The sequence below is a fragment of the Heloderma suspectum genome, chromosome 4 (assembly GCF_057233095.1).
Source record: "Heloderma suspectum isolate Gila_16-S chromosome 4, 16-S_ref, whole genome shotgun sequence".
Taxonomy (NCBI): Eukaryota; Metazoa; Chordata; class Lepidosauria; order Squamata; family Helodermatidae; genus Heloderma; species Heloderma suspectum.
In genome coordinates, this window is record NC_139461.1 from 51094421 (window position 1) to 51119890 (window position 25470).

General features: G+C 43.8%; 1 protein-coding gene across 1 annotated transcript; it reads left to right on the forward strand.

Annotated features, from left to right (window-relative positions):
* Positions 1-3046: 3046 nt before the first annotated feature.
* On the forward strand, positions 3047-13334 carry LOC146346825 (myelin P2 protein-like). Its single transcript, XM_084848026.1, has 4 exons — positions 3047-3855; positions 5505-5677; positions 11075-11176; positions 13063-13334. The coding sequence occupies exons 1-4, from the start codon at positions 3783-3785 to the stop codon at positions 13111-13113; spliced, it is 399 nt and encodes a 132-aa protein (XP_084704152.1). The 5' UTR covers positions 3047-3782; the 3' UTR covers positions 13114-13334.
* Positions 13335-25470: the final 12136 nt, after the last annotated feature.

A 25470-nucleotide genomic window follows, 5' to 3' on the forward strand; every position in this document is an offset into this window, starting at 1 on the left:
TGTCCAGTTCTGGGCACCACACTTTAAGAAGGATGCAGACAAACTGGAGAGGGTTCAGAGGAGGGCAACAAAGATGATCAGAGGACTGGAAACAAAGCCCTATGAAGAGAGACTGAAATAACTGGGCATGTTTAGCCTTGAGAAAAGAAGACTGAGGGGAGATATGATAGCACTCTTCAAGTACTTGAAAGGTTGTCACAGAGAGGAAGGCCAGGATCTCTTCTCGATCATCCCAGAGTGCAGGACATGGAATAATGGGCTCAAGTTGCAGGAAGCCAGATTCTGGCTGAACATCAGGAAAAACTTCCTGACTGTTAGAGCAATACGACAATGGAACCCATTCCCTAGGGAGGTGGTGGGCTCTCCCACACTGGAGGCGTTCAAGGCGAGGCTGGACAGCCATCTGTCAGGGATGCTCTGACTTGGATTCCTGCATTGAGCAGGGGATTGGACTCGATGGCCTTGTAGGCCCCTTCCAACCCTACTATTCTATGATTCTATGAAAAAAGTCATACAGCTCCCAGCATTCCCCAGCCAGAAGCTAGAAATGCTGGGAATTGTAGAACTTTTTTCTGTCTAAACATGCATAAGGTTGTGCCCTCAGATACTCTATAATGCCTTGAATAAAGGACATTAGCAACAGTAAACTGGTAAAATGATCTGCTTAGTAATTCTATCTCACTCAAGTGAAGCAGAAAATAATTTTTTAGGCTTCATATCAGTAAAATATGTGAAATAAGATTATTACTTTTAATCTAAGATCATGCTTGTGTTTTATTCATGGAATTACCTAGATTGCTTAGTTTCTTTAAAAAGGGGTGTGTGTGTTTAAGTGGTTTTTTGGTATCCCTAAAAGGGGGGTTTATTGGATCAGTCCAGGAAAATCCCGGAATTCATTCACTCATGTTTGTTTGAGGCACCCGAAGTGCTGACATTTCTTGGGTGGCTGGTAAGAATACTCCTTGCTATCGAATTTTGATATCATAGGCTTGGACTGCACCTTTACAACTGTGCATGCTTCACATTTCTAAAGTCAGTAGGTAAAAGCATCTGACTGACTGCCTAAGGCTGCAATCCTATACCCACTTACCTGAGAGTAAGCCCCATTGAACTCAGTGGGGTTTACTTCTGAGTAGATAGTTAATTTATATACTGCTTACAATGTCTAAAAAATATAAGTACTTTACGAAATCAAAAATTAAAATACATTACAATAAATACAAAAACTCATTAGTCAAAACGTTAATATGAATAGGATGGTAGTGTTAGGAATTGTTAGTGGGTGGAGGATCAGGATGTATGTCTCCCCAATTATCATTGGTTAGTGCTTTTACTCATACAAGCAAAACAAGAGAGCCAGTGTGGTGTAGTGGTTAGAGCGTTGGACTGCAACACGGGAGATCTGGGTTCTAGTCTCCACTCAGCCATGAAGCTCACTGGATGACTTTGGGCCAGTCATGGACTCTCAGCCGAACCTAACTTACAGGGTTGTTGTGAGGATAAAATGGAGAGGATAAAACAGATTAGATAGTACATCTCTACTGCAGATGCATATTAGCCACCAATGCTGCTGGCTTTTTGCATACAGGTAGCAAAACCTTGTCTAATCACCATATTTTAAAACATCTTCCCTGCTGACTCTCTCAAAATGCATGTGAGGTCAAAAGGCTTTGGGTTATCTTGACAAGAATATTGTTCTCATATACTCAGATTACTGGCTCTTTCCTCTACATCGGAGTTCATGAGCTTTTTGGCCTTGAGGGCTAAAGTGGGTGTCTGCTGGGTGGCAGGGTGTGGGCATTTGCATCGACACGCATTCATATACAACTCACACCCAGTTCCTGCCCAGGAGCATTTCAGAGGCCCGGCACCTGCTTTGATCAGATAAAACCAACACTCTTTCCAGAAACCTCAGTTCTCAAACCACCCTGGAATCCTGACCACTAGCCTTTCTCCCTCCTCTCATCCACTTGCTTGGGCTGCTGGATCTTTTCCAGAACAAACAAGAAAATATGCTCTAGGAACAGGCTCTATGGTTCCTGCCATAGAAGCCCCTTTCCTAGAGCATCCTAGGAAGCCTGCTGGAGCCTTCGAGCACTGCTTCCTAGGATGCTCTGGGGATGCTCTAAGAATGAGGCTTCTATGGCAGGAACCATAGAGCCTGTTTCTAGAATCTTTTTCATTTTTTCCTGTTCTCCCCGCCCCCCAGGGGGTGGGGACTGCCAGACAAGGCTTGAAGGAGTGCAGTTTTGCACCCCTGCTTTACACATTAAAGTATTAAATGACTCTAGTAACTTTGGCTCATAACTAGAGAAACTGTTCATGACCTCATTTTCAATAACCATTTCTTTCATCTTTATAAGTGATATTTTCCTCATCTTGATTGTGTTTGCAACTGAATGCAAAAATAATTTGCATCGCCCAATTCAAAAGTTGTGATCTAGACTGCATTCCTTGTCAATTGCCAAAAGTGGAAGAGTGGAGGGGAAGCCTGTCAGTTTCACCAGTACAGATTCTTCCTTCCCTTCTCTTCCCTGATGGGTTTCACTGACAAGGCCAGATACAAGTCAGTTTCACTTATGCTGGAAAAGTTTCACCCATCCATCTCCCCCCCCCCCCCGCTGCCATTGCTGTTACTGTGCCCAGGAAATATGAAGTGGATTTTGTTTTTTCATTCAAAAGGGTATGTGTAGGCACCAAGCACTGTTGCACAGAGTGACACTTTAATTAAAATAATAATAAATCAGTGAAAATGGCAAGGCTTTGTCCGTGGACAGCAGGGAGGATATGGTAAAGGAAATGGCCGTAGGGCCAGCCAGAAAGATACCTGTGGGATTGCATCTGAGTCTAGTCACAGGGCCACATGGATGAGTATTCAGGGTAGAAGTGGGATGAGTATACAGCATAGACAAATATTCTCATGGATTAACAGATGCAGTGACCTTTAAAGTGGGAGAAGCATAACTGGTGGACATAATGCAGCTGAATGGCACTGGGGGGTGTTTCCACCAGCGAGTTACTCCAAGCGGGTGGGCCACGCCTCCTTTCTCCTTCTGTTGTCATGGAAACAGGGCCCAAGTGAAGATTCCTGGCTTATATTTACTACATTTCTATACTGCCCAATAGCCAAAACTATTAATTGAAGTGCTTTATGCTGCAGGCTCAAATTGTTTTGTGAATGCAACAAATTTGTAAGAGAACACAACAATACAATTCAGGCTGTGGCAGTGTAAATTCAAATCCCAGCCTTCATTTTGACTAGAGATCCTAACATATTTGTTATCTGTTTTAAATATATATATTTCATAGTCCAAATTATCTCTGTATGCATTTCTTGTGGACAGCACATGTCTCTCTCCACCCTGAACACAAGGCCTTTACTTTTCTCTCGAAAACATCCAGGCCACTGTCTGAAAACCAAATATTGTTCTCCACAGTGGCATTGTGCCGGATTTTTCTTCCAGCATAATAGCAGCCAGCTCACGTTCTGGTCCCATCACCCTCCTCACTGCTTTCCTTTATGTCATAATGGGGGAGTTGGTGGCAGGCAAATGCTGCAAGTCTTGGTACTAGCATGAATGGCTTGGGACAAGGCGCCCATTGTTTCACCTCTGACGTTGCCCCTGTGCGTTGGGTGGCCGTGAGCATGACACATCTTGGTCCTCTTTTTAAAAGTTGCTATTGGGCTGTGTGTGGCTCACACAATCCTTTTGCCTCCTCCTAAGAACTGTTCCTGTCACTGCCATTCTCCCAAGGAGACACCGCTTAGCAAAACCTGCACCATGTGCAACAAGTTTGTGGGAAGCTGGAAACTTGTCTCTAGTGAAAACTTTGATGATTACATGAAAGAACTGGGTGAGATTTGATTTGAGTTGGTTTGGAAATTGCTGTTGCTGCCATGCTTTTTTAGTTATGTCTTCTTTTGAGAAATTTTCACTCCGATTATTACATTTTAATGTAAGCATCTTGAAAGGAAGGACCAAAACAATACATTCTTCATTTCTTCCGTCTTACTAACCATTGTGGATGAGAAATGATTTGCTTTATTCAGTGTCTTGTATAATGTTAAATTTCAGCTGCTGGTGATGGGCCTACATTTCCTGGTATGGCGTTTTTTATTGTGAATGAATGTATTGCTTCCACAGAAATGTTGGGTATAATATTGTGTTATATATTCCCATGGTATTTTGTTTGCTTTAATACTAGCTTACAAATTCTGTAATTTTGAACTGTAGGCTGTACGTGGCAGGGACCTGTCCTGTTGTTCTCTGTTAAGTACCATGCATGCTGATGGTGCAGTAGTAACAACAGCACCACATATGACAATAGCATAAACTGCCAACATTACTGCCACTGTATAAATTTACCCAGTTAATTTGGTTAGCTTCAAGACTGAGATATAATACATTTAGCTTCAACTCTGTTAGCTCCAAGATATGATACAATAGGTTCAGATATGTTTGGAATATAAATTTGGTTAGATGTTTTTTCAAAAGAACTATGATTTAGGTAAATTATTGGAACAGAATGAAGATTAGGTTTTGCTGTCATTTACATGTTATACACAGGTTTCTTGTACATCACATTTTACAAGAAGATTTAAAAGATAACTATTTTCATGTTATAGCTATTTGAACATGATGTACAACTTGAAATGAAACACCATGCGGGCAGAAAATAATTCCTATATCTATATCTTATTGACTATGATGGCAAATATATTTTCATGTTATATTTTCAATAAACAGTTGTGCATTCACAATTCATGCCTATGTGTGAAGATTCATGGACTGTAATGTAACTGAAAGATCTCCGTGTTGGGGAAAAAAGTCTGTATATCACTGCATAAGAAGTATGTTGCAAGATTTTCTTTTTCTTCAACAAACATTGGCTGGATTTGTTGTAGGATCAGTGTATTCATGAGGCTGTATTTCACATGTGAGAGTGCTCCTGTTTTTTTCTTAAATTGACTTTATTGGGAGCGGGGCTAACTCATACATGTGTGTTCATCAAGCGATAACAACAACATTAAGTGATCTATGAATCAGCCATCACATATCAAAACAACAGAGAGAATTTACAGATCCCTTGCTATCACCTTAAATGAAATACCTTTCAAGTGATTTAATCTGCACATTCTAGTGAAAACGTTGGTTACATGAAAGAACTGGCAAGCTTGTCTGCAATGGTCCTCTTCAAGCAGCTATTGTATACTGTCATTCTGACTTTTATTTTTAAGCACACAATAGTTTGGTTCATAGAAGTTCACCTTTGTCTTCACGATCATTTGGAAAGCCCTGATAATCTGCCTATTACAATATAGTTTTGTGAAGGACATCAGTGTTTAATAGCTGTCTCGTCCCCCCTATTTATGTATCTGATTTCTTTCTTTTATACTTTTTAGACAAATATTTTTAGCGCCATGGATTTTGTAGTATGTGGGATACAATAGACAGTTCCTTGCCAAATGGAGTATAATGATGTTTTCTGTGCCTAACTTATAGGGGTGGGGTTGGCCAGCCGGAAACTTGGCAGCTTGGCCAAACCCAAAGTCGTCATCAGCATGAAAGGCGATGAGGTCACGATCAGAACGGAAAGCACTTTCAAAAATACGCAGATTGCTTTTAAGTTGGGCCAGGAATTTCAAGAAACCACAGCAGATGACAGGAAAACCAAGGTGAGGAATAGCCTCTTCCATTATACTTGTTACAGTGCTTACACATTGCAGAAGCAAGAAACATTTTGTTCCCGTTCATAGTACTGTAAAGCAGGGGTGGGCAGAAGGTAAATCTGGATCTACTGGTAGATCTCTTGATGAGTTGCATTACATAGACATCCCTGCCAATCTCCCAATAGTTTAACAACAACAGCAACAAAATGACTACCTCACTATCACCACCACAAATTATAGTGCTAAAATAAAGAAAGCTTAGGGTAAACAGGAGGGGATGTTTGTGTGGAAGGACTATGAACTCTGCTCAGTTCTGGTTAGGGATGTTGGAGAAATCCACAACGGAATCAAATCAGTTTGGATTTCTATGAATCCGACCTGCAGATTCCACAGCAGACTGGCTTTTTCCAAATTGCAACTGATTCCACAGACTTGCACACCATTTTTTTTAACTTTCCAGAATTTTATGCAAGTGCTGTATAAAAATATGTAAAAAAAATTAAAAATCAGCCAAAAATGCACATTTTACCCATAGGCTAGAGCATGAAAATGTGCATTTTTGTGGGATTTGCACATGGGAGGGGGACTTGCACATTTTGGGGGGGTGCATTTACACAAGTACAAATTTGTGCAATGCAGAAAATTAGAAAAAAATCCAATTCTGTCAATGAGCGAATGACAAAACCAAAGGCACTTGACAATCTGTGAAACGCAGACAGAACAGATTTTACAAAATCCATACATCCCTAGTTCTGTTACTCAAAACAAACTCAGAATTCTGCTGTTCAAGTGTACATCTTTTGCACCAGGCTCCAGTTGGTGTATCATGTGGTTTTATGGTAAAAACAAAGTAGATCCAGCAAGCCTGACATCTGCCCACACATGCTGCAAGGTCTTCAAATCAACCTATGGCCAAACAACTTGATATTGGTTTAACACAGAGGTCTTGCTAGTTTGAAGCTTGCCAATTGTCCAGAGCTATTGTTTCAGATGGGGGGGGGGGAACAGGACTGGAGGGTGGGGGGAGATTCTCAAAAGGGTGTTGGATATATTCATGATAAATTGCAAAAAAGAGAGTATATTTTAAAAACATTAGTTGTGGCTTTCAGAGCCAGTGTGGTGTAGTGGCAAGAGTGTTGGACTGGGAGCCGGGAGATCCAGGTTCTAGTCCCCACTTGGCCATGGAAGCTCACTGGGTGACTTTGGGCCAGTCACAGACTCTCAGCCCAACCTACCTCACAGGGTTGTTGTTGTGAGGATAAAATGGAGGAGAAGGAGGACTATGTATGCCACCTTGGGTTCCTTAAGGAGGAAAAAAGGCAGGATATAAGTGCAATCAATCAATCAATCAATCATATCTGTATTATGATCATTACAGGGCAAACCACCATCCTTGTCTTAAGCAAAGGGGCTTGTGCCTGTGGTAGGCAGTCCCAGTATATAAGCCAATTATCCCAAACTTTGGTACATGCATAGATCAAGGCACCTCAACTTCTAAAAAAATAAAAATCTGTAAATGTCATTTGTACTTTCCCTCCTCGAAATGGCAGGTGGTGGTGGAGGTGCTCAAAGTATATTCCAAAATGAAGGCAATTTTAGGCCACCTAGGCTGTGTTTCCATCAGCGATTTACTCTGAGCTGGCTGCGTGTTGAGGTGCTTAGGGATAGATGATGCCGTGGCCCTCCAGCAGCCATCCCAGATCTTATCAGGAAAAAAACGGATTTCCTGAGACTGCTTAAAGTTCGATTCTTTTCCTCAAGTCAGGTTCTCCCCGGTATAGATGCTGAGTGCCCCAACCCCTGCATTTAGCTTGGGTGCTAGCCCTGCCCAGAGGTGTGTGCCTTTCACCCTGACCCCAGTCAAGGGGTGTTTGCTTTCCCCATCCCTGTGATTCCCAGCACAAACCAAACCAATTAGTGTCTACTCAGAAGAAACATTGTGCTCAATGAGGCTTCTCTCCCAAATGCCCACATCGGAAGTAATTCATTTCCCCCCACCCTATTACAGCGAAGCGCAGCAACAGGAGAGAAAGACTGGGGCTCGATAGGGGGCTTCTCCTTCACTTGTGCACATAGGAAGTAATTACTTCTAATGTTCACCTTCGTTAGGGAGAAAGGAGGGAAAGCCTGGAGGGGGGGGGAAGGCTCCCTTATTGGTTGAGCAGCCCCTGCCACTCAGATGACATTCACTCCACCACTCTACCCGGAAGTATGTTAGGAGAAGTGACTGAAAATGGGGTGATGCACACTCCTGTGGAGCCTTGCCCAGACCAAAAGTGGCTCCTAGAAAAATGTAAGTAAGCCACTCTTCTCCTTCTGTTGTCATGAGAACAGGGCCCAGAAAGCTGAAATTTGGTACACAACAACACACATAGCCACTCCAATGACAAGAAAAGTCTGAAAGGTGAGAAATGTTAAAACTCTCCCTAGACAAGGGGAACTCAAAGTTGATCTTGCAAATGCTTACGCTATTCTCACCTTACCTGGGAAGCTGAAATTTGGTATACGCACCACCTAACAGGTCTTGATTACTTAAAAAAAGGAAAGGAAAGGGAGTTGCATGTAAGTCTCTATTGAAACAGGAGCTCAGACTGTATCCAAAGTGGTAAAGACACTTCCAGAATCCAGTGAATGGTCTGCAAACACCTGCTCCTGGTGGCACCCAAAAAAGAAGGAGAGCAGGGAGAGAGGGACAAAGTGCCTAGGTGGAAGTCTTTGTCCCATACGTTAGATTTATGAAAGAGAAATACCATCATGTCTCACTAGAATGCTCCCAGGAACTGCCTTACGCAAGAAGAAGGGCTCAGCTCATGGAAGGTCCCTCCACCTGATTTTTGGGGATCCTCCCTCCCCCCCACACAGCTCACCCCATTCAGCAGAGTCTTTTGAGTCTCTGTGCAGCATTTTCAGGTGGATGGAAGGACTGCTGTGGAAGGGAGGGGGTGGGGCAGTCTACTTCCATCAGCACAGTTGATCCAGCATAAATCTGGATCCAATCCATGGCTTTTCAACATGAGGCATTTATCATGCACTTGTTATTCCCTACTTATGGTTGTTTATAGGTTCTTTAGACGATATCATGACCCTCCAATTTTGCTTCTGTGTCTAAAGAGTACTTTTGGCAAGTTTTTTTTTAGAGTGGGGACAATGCAGTATTTAATTGTAAAAGTGAAAGAAAGTGCTTTTTCACTTGTGTATTTGTGCTATTCCGTTACACCACAGTGCCACCTAGAGGTTATGTTGTGGAAAAGCAGGAAAGAAAATGCTCTTTGTGTAGTGCTCGGATCTCAGTTCTGCAACCACACCAAAAGTAGATACAGTGTATTAACAGCTGATTAACAGCCTCTTGTAGAAAAGCTACCAGTTTCTCTGAAGTTAGTCTTATTAATTTTCAAATGAGCATAGTTGGGATTACAACCTTGTTTTAATTTCCAATGTGTCAGGATTCCCTTAGCCCCCACTTTACTTCAATGCCCAAACATACACAGATGAGAGGCTTCAGTCTACAGCTTTTAATCCATTACTTCACAGGGTCATACAGATGCAAATTCTCAGAGACTCGTCTACAGAGGAATGCCTTCAGGGGATTCAAATGGAATTTACAAGAGTTGCCTGCAGTTTGAAGAGGGAGGCAGTCTCGCTAGCCTAACTTAAGGGAGGGAAGTTCCTCTCTTCTCATGAAGCTTCTAAGTAGGAATGGCAGAGAATTCCTCCACGGATCTCGGTGAGGCCGAATGCCAGTGCATTCGGCCCCCCGAAATCTGTGGCGGAACGGCCTGCCACCCCCCCGCCACCCCGCGGATCCCCCCCGGGACAAGACTTACCTAGGGCGGAACTTCCGGGCAGCGGCGGCTCCTGCAGCGGCGGCGGCTGTGACGGCTGGTCTTCCAACCGGCTGCCGCCACCATTTGCAGTTTTTTTTTTTTTTTACAGAGACGTGATAGGCTACATAAGTTTTTACGTAGCCTAAAACGACTGGGTAAAAAAAAAAAGGCATACACAAATGGCAGCGGCTATGGCCGCCGCCATTTGTGTTCCTTATTTTGGGCCGTCTTAGTCTACATAAATATTTACGTAGACTAAGACGGCGAAAATAAGCGGAACGCAAATAGTGTCCGCTACGCTATTTGCGTTCCCCTTATTTTCGCCGTCTTAGTCTACGTAAATATTTACGTAGATTAAGACAGCAAAAATAAGGAACGCAAATGGCGGTGGCCATAGCCGCCACCATTTGCGTATGTGGTTGTTGTTGTTGTTTTTTCCCAGAGCCCTCCACAGCCAGAAATCTGGCTGCGGACGGCTCTGGCCTGGCTGGGCCTGGCTGGCTGCTCCGCGGAGCTGCCGCGGAGCACAGCTGGCCGCAGAGGATTCCGGGGGGGAGGAACGGAGCACCTCCCCCCCCATCGAGGATTCTGGGGGGAGGGTCAGAACGCCTCCCCCCCCACCATCAACATAATCCGCGAAAGGTAAGTGACTTTCGTACGTCCCTACTTCTAAGCACAGCTTTTCATGCAAGGCCAATTGGGTATACCCTCTAAGTTCCACCCCTGCCTTCTCTCTCTTTGCTCTGCACCTGCGCCTGGCATCTTTTAAGTCATCCTCCCCAAACCCCGCCTCCTCCTGTTCCCTGCCTCTCCCGGGGGGGGTGAGGAGGGATCCTCATGCTCAGCCATCTGGACGTTTGTAACCTGAGGAGCAGGCCTACTCATATCTGGACTAGCCTGGGAAAACACCTCCCCCATGTCTGATGGTTCTCCTTCAGAATCTGGACTGCTATCCCACTCCCTGCGCTCAGAAACACCCCTGACACAATGTATGAGTGAGGTATAATTTCTAAGTAAAACATATTTTTCCCTCCAGTAACCATAGGGGTTGAATGAGCAATGGAGCAGGGAGGCTCATTGGGCGACCTACTTGTCTGGGCAGGCACTTGCTTCTCTTCCCCTCCTGGTTCCACTTATGCTCCTGATGCTGCACCTTCTGCTTCTGATGCTGCAGATGTTGACTGAATCATTCTCTTGGGTGGAGATCACCAGGAGGTCTATATATACAAGCAGGATCTAAATATAATACCTACATATCTAAAAAGATATACAAATGCTCCTAAGAAATAATCACATGTGTTTTGAAACACAGGGGTGTATATAGCTGCCCCACACATCCTGCCATCCCTAAGAGCACCCCCAGTTGGCCTGCGACTTTATTCTGCAAAGATCTAATCAGGGCTGGGCAACTTGTGGTCCTCCAGATGTTTAGGCCAACAACTCCCATCAGCCCTAGCCAGCATAGCCAATGGTGAGAGTTCATGGGAGTTGCAGACCAAAATTTCTGGAGGACCCCAAGTTGCCCAGCCCTGATCCAAGTCAAAATACTCACATGTTGATTTATTCTTTGGGTCTGCAGACTGTTGTAACCTTAGAAAAAGGTGCACTGGTTCAAGTGCAGAAGTGGAATGGCAAGGAATCGACAATAAGGAGGAAACTAGTTGATGGGAAAATGGTGGTGGTAAGTTACTGTTTTTAATGACATTGGACATGACCCATTTTAAGTCACAGCACTTTCAAGTCTTGTCAGTTTCAATGAGAAAAAACCATAGCCAAATGCTTAACCCTTCTATTGTAGTTGATGGAACTTAAAATACTGTGCCCAACATTTTTTGTCTGTCAGTATGCATTCCAGTCACAGTTACAAATATCAGAAGGGGGAAGCATCAAAGACTGCTAAAAATACACAATGTGGATAATTAAACAATGAAAATGTGCAGCTAGGGGTAGAGTACATTTTAATTTGATTTAAGGATGGTTCAAGGATTGCTGAATTTGAACTTGTTTTCCTTTTTTCCAATGTAAGCCCAGTTTCATGCAAATGTTGACCTTGAGGATGGTGCATGTATTTTTTAAGAGTTGTGCCCCTGGCTTTGGGTAAGGTCAAACATCATGGCCGGTTTAATGTTTCCGAGCTGCTGCTACTGCATTCCTGTCTGCCAGTGTCCTCTAAACTGATGCTCAGATGTGCAGGAGATCAGGAGGCAAGGAAGAAACCAAATTGTTCCCGACTTACTTTCTAATGCTACGATCAGGGCTGCTTCACATGTCACGTATTAAAAGTGTTTACGAACTGCACACGCACATACAATGGCATATATGAAATGGCTGTGTGCATGAATTTCATCACGTTCCATTCCAGGAGACTTACCCACTTGCAGCTTCAGGCTTCCTGGCACATGTTTACAGATGGATGAAGCCACTATGATCATGGCAGACGTGGATTGTGTGTGTACACACACGCGTGCGCACACACACACCTATCACAATGCATAGTGTGCAGTTAGCATGTGGGTTAATGCTGCTTATTTTAAGACATTTTAGAGTGGGATATGGCTGGGCAGGTACGTTCATGGTTACAGGTGCTCATTTTATTCTCTTTACTTTCAAAATATACGTTTTGTCTTTTTCTTCAATAAGTTGTGCTTATCCCCAAGTAAATCAGGTTGTCAGAAGCCAACTCTGTTTTATTCCTATAGTTATGATGGTGCTATGATATAAGCGAGTCTAAAATGTGAAGCTACTGTACATATGCTCAGAGTCAAAATATGTTGTTTTTTTTTTATCAGGGTAGCGAATGAGGTTTTTGGGGTGTGCAGGAGGGTTACTGTAATATATTAGGAATGTAAAAGTAGTTGTAAAGCATGGATTGGTGTTGGGATTAGGGGAGAGACGAGAAATGTTAGTTGTGTGCTTCAAAAGTGAATACACATAAACATCTAAAGGGAGGCTCTGTAACACCATTAGGTCCAGGGATTTCCAAGCTGCACTATTGTCTAAGCAAAGAATCCAGCTGAGCTGAGTATTAAATTTTGGAAGTCCAAAGGCATTTTAGCTTGGCTCTATATTAGCATACATACCATGTTGAGGCAGAGAATACTTATGCACCTCAGAACTGAACAATAAGATTCTGGACTTAAACCTATTTGGCTCACCTGGAGGGAACATGAGCATCCCAGCTGAGCATGAATTTCTGAAAGGCTGGAGTACCATCACTGGAGATGTATGCGAACCCTACAGCTGAGTATCAGCTTTGAAAGGTTTGTAAAAAGGCCCTTCTGGGATGGAAAAGAGCACAAATGTAAAAGCTAGAACCCTAAGCAAAAACACTAGCTACAGCACAAATTATTACTCATGATGTTCTGATAATATTAAAATAAAATAAAGATGTGTTTCCCATTTACAGTTGGACTATGTTGTTCCCACATATGTAACTATTCTCAGATATTTGTGTTGATGGCATAGGGAAGATCTTCACGACAACGGAATGAGAAGCACGTGTCGCTTCAGTAGGCTTCCAATGAGTCTCCCAAATTATGTCCCAAATTTTAATTTTTTATTTCTTAGGAATGCATTATGAAAGGTGTCAGCTGCACAAGAGTTTATGAGAAGATGTGAGGAATCTCCATGACTCCAGTAGACTGATTCTAGTTCTTCAGATCCACATTATTTTCATGGCGGAGGGTGGGGAGCAATCCATCGCACTCTTTTTCCTTCTTTCCTTTTACTGGGGAACAACTAAGCTATAAACATAGATTAAAACCAAACAAACCATTGTGTAAGTAAGTAATGTGCAAGTACTTCTGACTCAATAAATACGCACTACTGCATGACACATGAGTGTGTTGTTTTAGTATAGTTAAGGTGTTTGAAGCTGGTCCTCCTCTGGACATTAACAATGTCCCCCCCCACCCACTACATCTACATTCAGTTACACATAAGCAGGACAAACCATGTTTCCATTACATAGTGCGTTATGTGGTTCACAGCTACACTTGGCATTCAAAATAAGGGGCTTAATATCACTGAATGAGGGGCAAGAGATGAGTTTTAGATGAACCTATATTCTGCCACTTATTTTCTAGCATCAGCTGCACCATGAGTGACTAACAATACAGTACATGTCTACTGAAAAGTAAGCTGCATTGCATTCAATGGAACTTACATGTGGGCTGTGTTTCCACAACAACGGAAGGAAAAGCTAATGGAGGAGTACCGCCGTGTTTCCACGACAATGGAAGGAGAAGTGAATGGAGGAGCACCGGATTTTTTTAAAAGGAATCACTTTGGTCCATCCAGGCCTCCATGAGCAGGTTCTCCGCAGCAGTAAAAATAATTTCACAGAACATACTTCCTGGTGGGTGTTGGAGTGAACGTCATCTGATTGGCAGGGGCTGCTCAACCAATAAAAGAGGCTTCCCGTCCCCCCTTTCTCCTTTCCCCTGAAAGTCCAATTGCACCTGCATTTCAGGAGCAAGCCTCATTGACCACGATGGGAGTTACTTCTGAGTAGACACACATATGCTTGTGCTGGGAAAGAGAACAGTAAACACAAAGATGGAAACCAGCCCCCATTTTTACCCACAGGATCTCTATAACGAAGCATCAAAGTAGTTTCTTCCTAATGCAATGAACCAAACAAAGGAGAATCAGCGCCTCAAGATTGTGCATTACCACACCTAGGGAATTGGGCCTTAAACTGTGCCATGTCAATTGAGGGGAATCTCTGTAAATTCTATGGGCATTTAGAGGGCAAGCCTCATTCAGCACAATGGGAGTTACTTCTGAGGAGACATTAGTTGGTTTGTGCAGGGACAGGAAACACCCTTTGATTGGGGTCAGGGTGAAAGGCACACCCCTGGGCAGGGCTAGCATACCCAAGGTCAATGTGGGGGTTGGGGCACATAGCAACTATAGTGGGGAGAACCTGATTTAATGGGGAAAAATGGTCTTTAAGCAGTCTCAGAAAATCATTTTTTTTTCCTGATAAGCTCCAGGGTGACTGCTGGATGGCCATGAGGTCATGTATCCCTAACAACCTCCATGCACAATTAGTTCAGAGTAAATCACTCGTGGAAACAGGCCCCCAGGAAAGTGGGTATAGAATTGCAGCATAAAAAGCCAGGGTGAACTCTTTGATTTATTGATCAGTTTTCCCCTCAGAACATATCCTGTATTTGATGTTCACCTACCTTATGCCCTGAAAAGAATTCATTTCCTTTCATTTGTTGATTTCTGAAAAACTGGCCTAGGGCATTCTTTATGTTCCTAGAGGGAAAAAAATATTGTTCCTCTGTGACTGATCTGTCTAGCATATTCTCTATAGAAAAACAGTCATTAGCAAAGGTGTCAGGGGAGCCGGGAGCTTTTCCAGAACAGGAAAAGTGCAACGTTGCTGATAGCGCTGAAGGGAAAAACAGATGAGGTAGGTGGTACATCATATCAATGAATAGGCAACATATGCTCAAACTCTAAGCCTTTTGTCTTATCAGAAAACAAAGGCAGCCATGTTGGCCATCAGAAACAATCCAGAATCCACATAGTGTAATACCTTTATTAGGCCAACTCAAAGATCACAAAAGATGTGCAATCTTGAGATCTCCAGATCTCTGAAAAGCAAGGCCCCATCTACATGGCACTGCTTTCACCCTTCACTCCATCGCAACTGCGCAGCATTGCAGCTTCGAATTAGCTTCTGCTGCGATGCACTTTACTGCGCCCCAACAGACTCTGCCGTGCCCTCTTCTTTTGCCGTTATATTTTAATGTGCAGCTGTGCAAGCCCATGAGCATGGGGGTGCCACACTTCAGTGGCTGTTTTGTATTTTAGGGGTTCTGTTGTATCTGCCCATCCCTCATGAGGTAAAATGTGGGTGATCTGTGCACCTTCATTTCCACAGTTGTCTAGCCTGATACTCTCACGATGGTTCACGCTCACCCAAAGCGTGAGAGGTACATGCCTACCCATCGCTCTGAAATGGTGGTCGGAGCAAAGTTGGTCCTCCCCCAAGACCCTTGAACACTGAGTCCAAAAGCAACCATTGTGAAGATATGAAGCTGCAAAAATGTGCAAAAGTGTGATTAAATAAATGAAAACGCCTCTCTGTGCCTCTGTAACTGTGCAGCTGCCAAGAGACAGGGGCAGTAAAGGGGCATCAAAGAGTGACGCAAGCACTATGCATGCCTACAACACGCCCACCACAAAATGCAAAGTCAGTTTGGGGAAGGGAAAGGTGGCTTGCAACCATGGGAAACACACAGTAAATGAAAAAGATTGCAGCAAAACAGCTCCTTGGAAATCCTCATTTTCTGGGAGAAAACCACGGATGGCTGCAAAGTGGCAACTGTGTCGTATGTCCCAAAGGACCCCGACTTGCAGCCACCCCAGAATAAAAGACTCATGTAGATGGGGCCCAGGTGGGTGGGAGGTGGGGGAAATGTGGGGCAGGGGAGGGGAGAGAAAGGCTGACTCAAGGCTGGATTAAGCTCTTTGTAGGCCCTAAGCACTCTCATCATTGTAGGCCCCCAAGATAGATCTGTAGATAAACATTTACACTGTATAGGTCCCATAATCGTAGATCTATACAAAGGGGTTGGGTGTGTGTATGAAGCCCAGGAGACCCAGATTTGCCCCTGGACCTGAGATTCTCCACCCCTGGCTTAGAAGGTAAGAACCAGATCCATTACAGATTGAGTGGATGATCTGTGCTGGATCTGGCATCTGATAAAACAGCACTCGGGCCGGCTAGTACAGCCCAATCTGTGACATAACCAAAAGTGGGTCGAACAGTGGTGCGGTAAAAGTGGATTTAGTTGCAAGTTGGTTGTGTGATGAAGCAAACACACTACAGCTCTAACACTGGTTGAATTCTGCAGGATCCACTGAACATAGCCCTATTCAGGTCCTTTGTACCTGAATAGGGCAAACAGGCAATGAGAGGGAGTGCTCCAGCCCCTCCCCCTCCCTCATCGTATTCGCTGCTCTAAACTTGTGGAGGGTGACAGTCTGCAGAGGAGAGCTTCCTGTATTTGGGGAGGCTCTCCTCGTGAACTAGAACACAGATTTTCCAGCATTCTGGTTTGTGCGGAGAGCCTCCACGGATAGAGAACGCCTGAATAGGGCTATGTTCTCGACATGCTCTGGGCAGTAAACCCTATTGGACACAGTGAGACGAATGAGAAAACGTGCAATTAGTCACATTTAATACCCTTTATACATTATGGCTCCCTTCCAGAGATATTTACGTGGCATAAAAAGCTGCACACACACACACACTTCGCTCCACAAATGAAATCTCCGAAGCTGGCTGATCATTTCAAAGAGTGGATAAGAATGCAGCATTTAGAATATCTTCAGAACTCATGGAAATAATCCAGTTGTTTATCAAAAAGGAAATCCCTGCATATCTTGCTATTTCAGTACGAAGCACGGCATTGAGCAACAGGCCATTGTGCTTTAGATGGGAAAATAGTTGCCTGAAAATAATGATAATTTGGACTAAAGCGCAAAAACATGATTAGAAAGTAATGTTGTCCTGAAGGCAAGTACTGGTGTAGCTTCACACAAAAACGTTTGTATCACTGAATGGCATTAGAATTCTGGATGGTGCATCAAACCCACATTGACACACTTTCCCATATTTATTTTTTTCTTTTCTTTTACTGATTCAAAATATTTTATTCAAGGAAATGAAAGGCTCAAGGGACTTTGAATGGAACAGCCAACCTTTATTTGCTAGGTCTACAGGATGATTCAGGGCCAAGCAATTTGACCTTAAATATTGTTACCATATCTGGACAAATCTCATGTAGGCAACCTTGGCTTTTGTTTTTATTTTGTTTGTTTTTTAAAAAAAGGTTCCAGTCCTCTTTTGTTTGCGGTATTTAGCATACACTTGTCAGAGACAAAAATATGTGAATACTGTCCTTTAGTTTTCTACAAGAAAATTTACCTCAGTATCAATAATGATATCCAATGGGACTAAAAGTTTGAGGAATTGCTCTCTGGGTCGTCCACATTTTCCTAGTTTGAGAATTCAATGAAATATTGACATTTGGGTTATTTTTGTGGAATACTTTTGGAGAAACTCTTGGGAGGCACATTTTAGTGGTTGTGGGCAGGGCTGAAGACAAAACAGGGTGGGGCCAAAGGCAAAAGGGGCAGGCCAAAAGACGGAAACTATCTGTATATTTTAGCTTATAGCTCATCTGGATTACTGCCATGCTCTATATGTGGGGCTGCATTTGAAAACAGTCTGGAAACTTCAGCTAGTCCAAAATAGAGCAGCAAGATTGTTTACATGGACTGGCTAACGAGATCACATTATGCAAGTACTTTTCCAGCTGCACTGGCTGCCAGTCCATTTCCAGACCCTATTCAAAGTGCTGGTATTAACATTCAAAGCCCTGAACGGCTTGGGGCCAGGTTATCTGAAGGATCATCTCCTTCCATATGTGCCGACCCTAAGATCATCCTCAGCGGTCCTTCCCCAGGAGCTCCTGCCAAAGGAAGTGAGGCAGGTAGCTCCCATAAAGAGGGCCTTTTCTGCTGTGGCACCCTGACTGCGGAATGAACTCCCTAGAGAGGTTCGCCTGGCACCTACATTGTACTCCTTCTGGTGCCAGGTGAAGACCTTTTCATTCTCCCAGTATTTTAGCATTTTAGCTTCCTAGTCTTTTAGCTTTGGTGTTTTAAATCTGTATTTTAAATCTTTGCATTGCTGCTAGGTTTTACTCTGATTGTACTGTTATACTGTGGTTTTAAGCTTTCATATTTTATATTGTTTTATGCTGCATTCTGTGGTTTTAATTTTTTGTGAACTGCCCAGAAAGCTTTGACTATTTGGTGGTATAGAAATGAAATGAATGAATGAATAAATAAATAAATAAATAAATAAATCTACCAATAATTAAGCTTTAGGAGAGGCATTTCATGGGGAACATGCACAAAAGCCAGGAAACTACCAAATGATTGGCAGTCAAGGAAAGGCGTGGGGCCAAAGGAAGGAGGCATGGCCATCTGGAGAATCCCTCCTCTATGTACTCTTAAGAACCGGTTCGGATATTCAAAATCTTCTGCACACAAATGGAAAATGTAATGTGTGACACCAGACCAGACCTGACATGGGTGGAAGAGCTGTGTTTGCTATTCACATCTCTTTCCCATTCACATCTAACATGGGTGGGGTGTCCTTTTATCACAAATGGGGTGTATGGGTGAGGGGAGATGAACGCTTCCATCTCTCCCACCTTACTTCCCTGTGCTCCATTGCTACAGGATCTTCGCTGTCAGGACAGCCTCAGTGCCAGAAGGAACATGACCAGCTCCTGGTTTTTAAGATGAAAGTTTAAGATGTGATACAGGAAATTACTGCATGAGCTTTTGAATGCTCCCACTGGGGATATTTTGTGCAAATGGCCTTTTTAGCATCTGGGGAAAGGGTCACAGCATAGATGGGATTCAGGATTCAGAAACAATGTGCTGAAGGGCACGTTTTGCTCAGCAAATGTTACTGAAAAGTTGGGCCTGGCAACAACCTAAGACCCTGATGTGTTTTGCAGATGGCAGCAGACATATGAAAGCAGGGATTTCTGCTAGGACTGGGATAAAAATCTCTGTAAACCCTGCAGCATATTCTGATCTAAAGGCAAGGAACAAAGAAATTGTTAGTTTATCAATGTCCTGAGGTTCATTAAATGGCAGCCACATTTTATGGTGATGCAAAAAGTGTCTAAGAATGCAATCCTATGCATATATAGACAGAAAAAAAGTTCCACACCTCCCAGCATGGCTGGCTGGGGCATGCTGGGAGCTGTAGGCCTTCTTTCTGTCTAAACACGCATAGGATTGCCCCCTAAGGCTGCAATCCTATGCACACTTACCCGGGAGTAGGGTGGGTACTTGAGCATCACCAAAAAGAGGAAATCCATTACCAAAAAAAGAGGAGACATGTTTGCATAAAAATTCCATGTGCTGATTTACATGTATAGATGCAGATGAAGAAAATATTGCTTTGGTTTAAGTAGAAAGACAATACTTCTCACCGTAGTACAGAAGACTGTGACCAAGTGCCCTAAGAGCCTATGGCGTAGTCTGCTATCCTGATGCTAACTGTATATGGGCAGCTTCAAGGCTCTCGCTTTCCCTTCTCATGGTTCTTTATCTTTAAATCGGACTTGGACCAGACAGACAGCCCTTCAAATAGAGGTTTGTCCTCTGACAGTCCTTCAAATAGAGAACTGTTCTCTGTAAAGTAGAACATGTGGTCACCCTGCACTGGGAGTAAGTTGGACTTACTTTTGAACAGATATGCATAGGATTGGGCTAAACTAGATGAGAAAAAAAGAGATATGTGATTGGATCTCCCAATGGTACATTTAAATTAAAGCAAACAAAAGTCAAGTACAGGGTTGTTGTGAGGCCACACACACAAAAACCTGGAGCCTTGGCACTGGAGAGTTCTAACCCTCCCCACACCATTGTTTTTCCTATCTAAATAGCAACAGAGAGAGAAAGAGAGAGAAAAATTTGGGACAAGATCTAGATTAGGAGCATGATACAAAATGAAAGTGTTAACCCCACTTTCCCCAGCATCATGGCTCTGATACCGTTTGCTCCCAACCCTAGAACAGCTTTGTTTTTAAGGAAATGTCAGAAATTCCAATCACAGAGCCCCCACATCTCAACTAGTATAGCCCTAAGCGGAAATTAAGAGCATGCTCCAACCAAAGTTAAGCACCATTCAGTTCCTTTGATTATAGTGGGGGATTTGTCAGTGTGGAGCAAAGGATAGAGTAGTGGACCTGGACTAGAGAGAGACTCCTGCATTCAAGACCTTGCTCAGCCACAAACCCCACTGAGTGGCCTTGGGTAAGTTACTATTTCCCACCTTAATCTGCCTCATAGGATTGTTGTGAGGACAAAAAAAGGTATAGACCCCAGGATGAGCTCCTAGGGTGAAGAGCAGGATTCCAATGTGATAAATGAATTAACTCTCTGATTTAGGTTACAATCCTGTACTCATTTACCTGGGAATGAGTTCTGTTGGAATGCAGTGGGATTTACTTCTGAGTAGACATGTATAGGATTGCACTAATAAGAGTTTTAGTTTTTGGCTAGATTGTGCCGTAATTCTTTTTAGCAGCAGGAATTTCTAAAGGTGCTATCTGGAATTTAGGATCTATTAGCTGTGTTGAAAGGGACATGGCTACATTCTTTGTCACATCTTTGCTACTTAGGACATGTCCCAATAGCTTCCAAGAAAGGTATATGTACTACCAGTATGCTGTCAGGGAATATACAGTAAAAATCCTTCTTCCATTATCTGGTGCATGAAAGAAGAGACAATCCTTCATAAACCAAGGTGCCAGTCCTGAAAATTGTTTAAATATGGCTGAAATATCAGATCTGATGGGCTTCTTACCTTAGTATCACTGGCAATGCTTTAAAGAGAGCCCCGGTTCTAGTCCCCTCTCGGCCAGGAAGCTCCCTAGGTGACTTTGGGCTGGTCACTGACTCTCAGCTTAACCTACCTCACAGGGTTGTTGTGAGGACAGAATGGAGAGGATCATGTAAGCCCCTTTGGGTTGCTTGCAAGAGTGGGATATAAATGTAATAAATAAATAAAATAAATGTATGCCCTTCATTATTACTCTAGAGGGCCCCTGATCCACTTTGGGACACTAGTGAAGTAGGGGGGGCTTTTAAGTTCTGGATTGGGGCCCCTATGCCTACTCTAGAGTAAAATGTAAAATGAAAAGAAGGCATAGCTGCTAGGCACACATTTAAAGCGATGTCTGTTCTGGCCCACAGCCTCTGTTGTCCGAACCCAGGACATTTTCTGCAGAGTAGCTTGTTAACTATGCAGTGTGGTTTATTTTTCTCGAACAAGCTACCTTGAGAACCCATGGTTGTTGTTGAGTTGTTCAGGGTGGTTAAGAAGCCACCCTGAGGAAAATGTCCTGGGTTCAGACAACACTCTAACCCACGGTTCAACAAATAACCCAGGGTTCAACAACTCACACTCAACCACAGAGTGTGGGTTAGCGTGTTGTGTGAACAGCCCCACTATCTTGGGTCTGGCCTGTAGCCCTGGAAAGCATTGTTTGTATTTTGAAACTTTAGTTTCTCTGGAGTTTTTGAACCTATTTTACTTTCCAGAGTAGAACTTTCCCCTTTACAGTTAAAAGAAGAATGGATACAGTTATATAACTGCGGCACAGAATGAAAGCTGAGGAGGTCTCTCTGCTTAACTCAAACTCTGCATGGATATTTTTAATTAACATGAGCTTTTCCTGCCCAAGTCTGAATTAACTTCCTCAGTGGCTGTGATTTTTGGAGTAGGCCTGAGTCACAGTCCTTTGTTTACTACCTAACTCTGCTTCAGTAAATAATAACTGGGGAAGGATGCCATGAAGAATGCCAGAAACCCCCCCCCCACACACACACACACCCAGTTGAGTCCAACAGACAGGTTACCAGTCAGGGGAGCACTTTCCATGTGCTCTGGAGGAAGGGGGGGGTGAGGTGTATGTTACCTCATACAATGAGCAACTTAGGGAGTAGGTGGAATGTTGTGCTGTATAAGCAGGCTCCATCAACAAGTTGGCCTCTTTCCACTTTGCCCTGTGCCAGCCCTACAGTCAGTACAGGCTTTATGGCTAGTTGAATCTGGCCTGGGTAGGACTTTTCTTTTTTACCTCCCGCCGCCTCTATTGACTTTGGGATGCAGGGTTTTTTGCCTACCCTGGCAGTACTGTCATGTTGGGGGTCTTGGGCAATTGGTTTGGAGCATGTGCCATTTTAAATAGGGTGGTCACATTTGAGGGTTGTGCAGGAAAAGTTCCACAGGAAATCTCTGATGAGTACCCAGGGGCAACTTTATGGTGAAAGTTTGCTTTTCAAGCTTCTCCTTTGGGTTGTGAGGCCCGGGGATGGGAAAGGAACAGCCTTTGAGGCCTGACAGCAACACAATCAAGGACTTGGGGTCCTGTGAGATGGAAGGGCCTCCTACAATAGGAGGGAGCCAGCTGGACCCAGGGCATACATTATGGCTTGTGTGGGGCTCAGGTGGCTCACTCATTATCTTGATGCAGGAGGAGGTCTTTAAGAGCACCTACCTCATACTTTTTCTGCACAATTTGTGGACCTCACCGCAGACCTTCTAAATAGTTAAATCAAATGTTGCCCTAGTTTACTCCGACACCTGAGTCATGCCTCTTTCTTCCGGGTGGGTGTGCAATGCAAGACTCCTTGTCAATTCAGCTGGTTGTGCAATGCAAGATTCCTTGCCAATAAACAACTCCTTTATCTTACCCCTTTCACACCTAGTCTGCACTCCAAAGCTTATGCTGTAGCCATTAGGTTCCTTTGGTAGCTTTTTGTACCTCCTTCAGAGCCATTAACAGATGGTCTCACATGTCCAAGATGCCTTAGAGCTAACTGACATAGCCCATTGATTAATGATTTATTATGTTTTGAAGGCAAGAAATAAGATTTCATTGTTGTTGTTTTTTACTAGAATGGCCCTTATGATTGAGCATGGAATGTGTACAGGCCATCGCTCAGTGGTAGAGCACATACTTGGCATGCAGAAGGCCCAGGTTCAATCCCCAGTATCTCCAGGTAGGGCTGGAAAAACTTCTGCCTGAAACCCTGAGGAGCCGCTGCCAGTCAGTGTTGACAAACTGGGCTAGCTGGACCAATGGTCTCACTAGGTATAAGGCAACTTCCTATGTTCATAGGGTTTTTCCCACCCTACCTAGAGATGCCAAGGTTTGAACCTGGGACTTTCTGCATACAAAGCAGCTGCTCTACCACTGAGCTACAGCCCCTCCTTATATGTGTAAACTTTTGGCACGCTCCCTAAAAGTAACTAAAACTTCGTCTGTTTTTTTTCATCGATAAAGAATACAGTCAGGCAATGTTTTAATAACCGCTTTTTCAAAGGAGAGCCCAGTAACTGACACACTGGAATAACATACAGATAAATGTTCAAGTTTTAGTGCTTTAAGGAAATGACTGCTAAGTTGTTACCTCCAAGGAGATAGATAGATAGATAGATAGATAGATAGATATCATAGAATCACAGAATAGTAGAGTTGGAAGGGGCCTATAAGACCATCGAGTCCAACCCCCTGCTCAATGCAGGAATCCATGTCAGAGCATCCCTGACAGATGGCTGTCCAGCCTCATCTTGAATGCCTCCAGTGTGGGAGAGCCCACCAACTCCCTAGGGAATTGGTTCCATTGTCATATTGCTCTGACAGTCAGGAAGTTTTTCCTGATGTTCAGCTGGAATCTGGCTTCCTGTCACTTGAGCCCATTATTCTGTGTCCTGCACTCTGGGATGATCAAGAAGAGATCCTGGCCTTCCTCTCTGTGACAACCTTTCAAGTACTTAAAGAGTGCCATCATATCTTCCCTCAGTCTTCTCTTCTCAAGGCTAAATATGCCCAGTTCTTTCAGTTTCTTCTCTCTTCATAGGGCTTTGTTTCCAGTCCCCTGATCATCTTTGTTGCCCTCCTCTGAACCCTCTCCAGCTTGTCTGCATCCTTCTTAAAGTGTGGTGCCCAGAACTGGACACAGTACTCCAGATGAGGCCTAACCAGTGCTGAGTAGAGGGGAACTAGTACTTCCCGGGATTTGGAAGCTGTGCTTCTATTAATGCAGCCATATATGATTGTACTGGGTCTTGGAATTGTTATGAGCATCTTGGATGCCATTTTGAGAGAGGAAGGATACAATTAATTAATTGTATTTTAATACACCAAGTTAGCAACATAACTGCATGTACATAACTGAAATAGTGAAATATTTTCTTAGGGTTTGGGGAGGAGAGGAGTGACAGATATGGAGAGGATGAAGGGCAGGATGCAACAGACATGGTTGGAACAAGGATAATTAAATCATGGGAACAAATAATGACTTGCTCCCAATCCTTGGGGTACAAGGCCAGAGCCAGACTTCATTGGGCTTGCAGGCGTTGCACTGCCAATGGGCCCTTCATTGCCAAAACTTTCCCTCCACCCAGCCTGCTGCATCATCACCAAACATCTGCCTCCCCCCACACTGCCAAAATCCTCCCAGCTTAAAACTTCTTCCCCCACCCAGGCTCTAACCAACTGTAATGTCTTGGGCAGGCACCAGCAGCAAAGTTTTTGAATGGGAGTAGAGCCAGTTGCCAACTGAACTCCCATTCATAAGTACTACTGTCCACCAGGGAAACTTGTGGGGGAAGAGCCAGTGAGGTGAGGGGCTGGCTGCTATGGTGGGCAGTGGCAGTTCTGAATGGGAGCCGAGCTGGCATTCAGCTCCACTCCATGTCAACTGCTCACCATCTTAGATGACCCCAAATGCAATGCCCAACCTGAAGTGGACATCAGGTTGGGCATTTCATTTGGGGTGATTTAAGATGCTGGGCATTCGACATGGACTGGAGCTGAGCAGCTCAGCTCACTGGAAAGTGCTGTTATCCACCCGGGAAACTTGTCCATGCTACGAGGTCAGGGAGCAGATGGGGCCCTCTGAGCCCCTGGGCCCATGGCAGCTGCCCAACCATGCTGAAGCCTAACATTGGCCCAGGAGGAATGCAATGGTATGGACAATCACCCACCATGTGATAACGAAGGGAATTCCCACAGATGTCACAATGCCCAAAATAAATGCAAGTTAATTGCAGTGAAATTACCAAGGCATTTGTCATTGTCACCTCATTTTTGTCTCCATTGAACTTCATTGGTGAAGGGGGAAAGTTTGTCAGTTCCATGGTGTGTGTGTGTGTGTGTGTGTGTGTGTGTGTGTGTTAAGCCAGCTTTGCTCCTGCATTGTAGCAAACATACTGCTGTTATTGTAGATTGGTTTTGGTGGGAGCGGCTGCGATTGTGTAGAATCGCTCTAAAATGTTGCTGTGTAGAATCACTCTAAAATGTTGCTTCGTTCCTCTAACCTACAGTAACCTTTACCTTTATTTCAAGG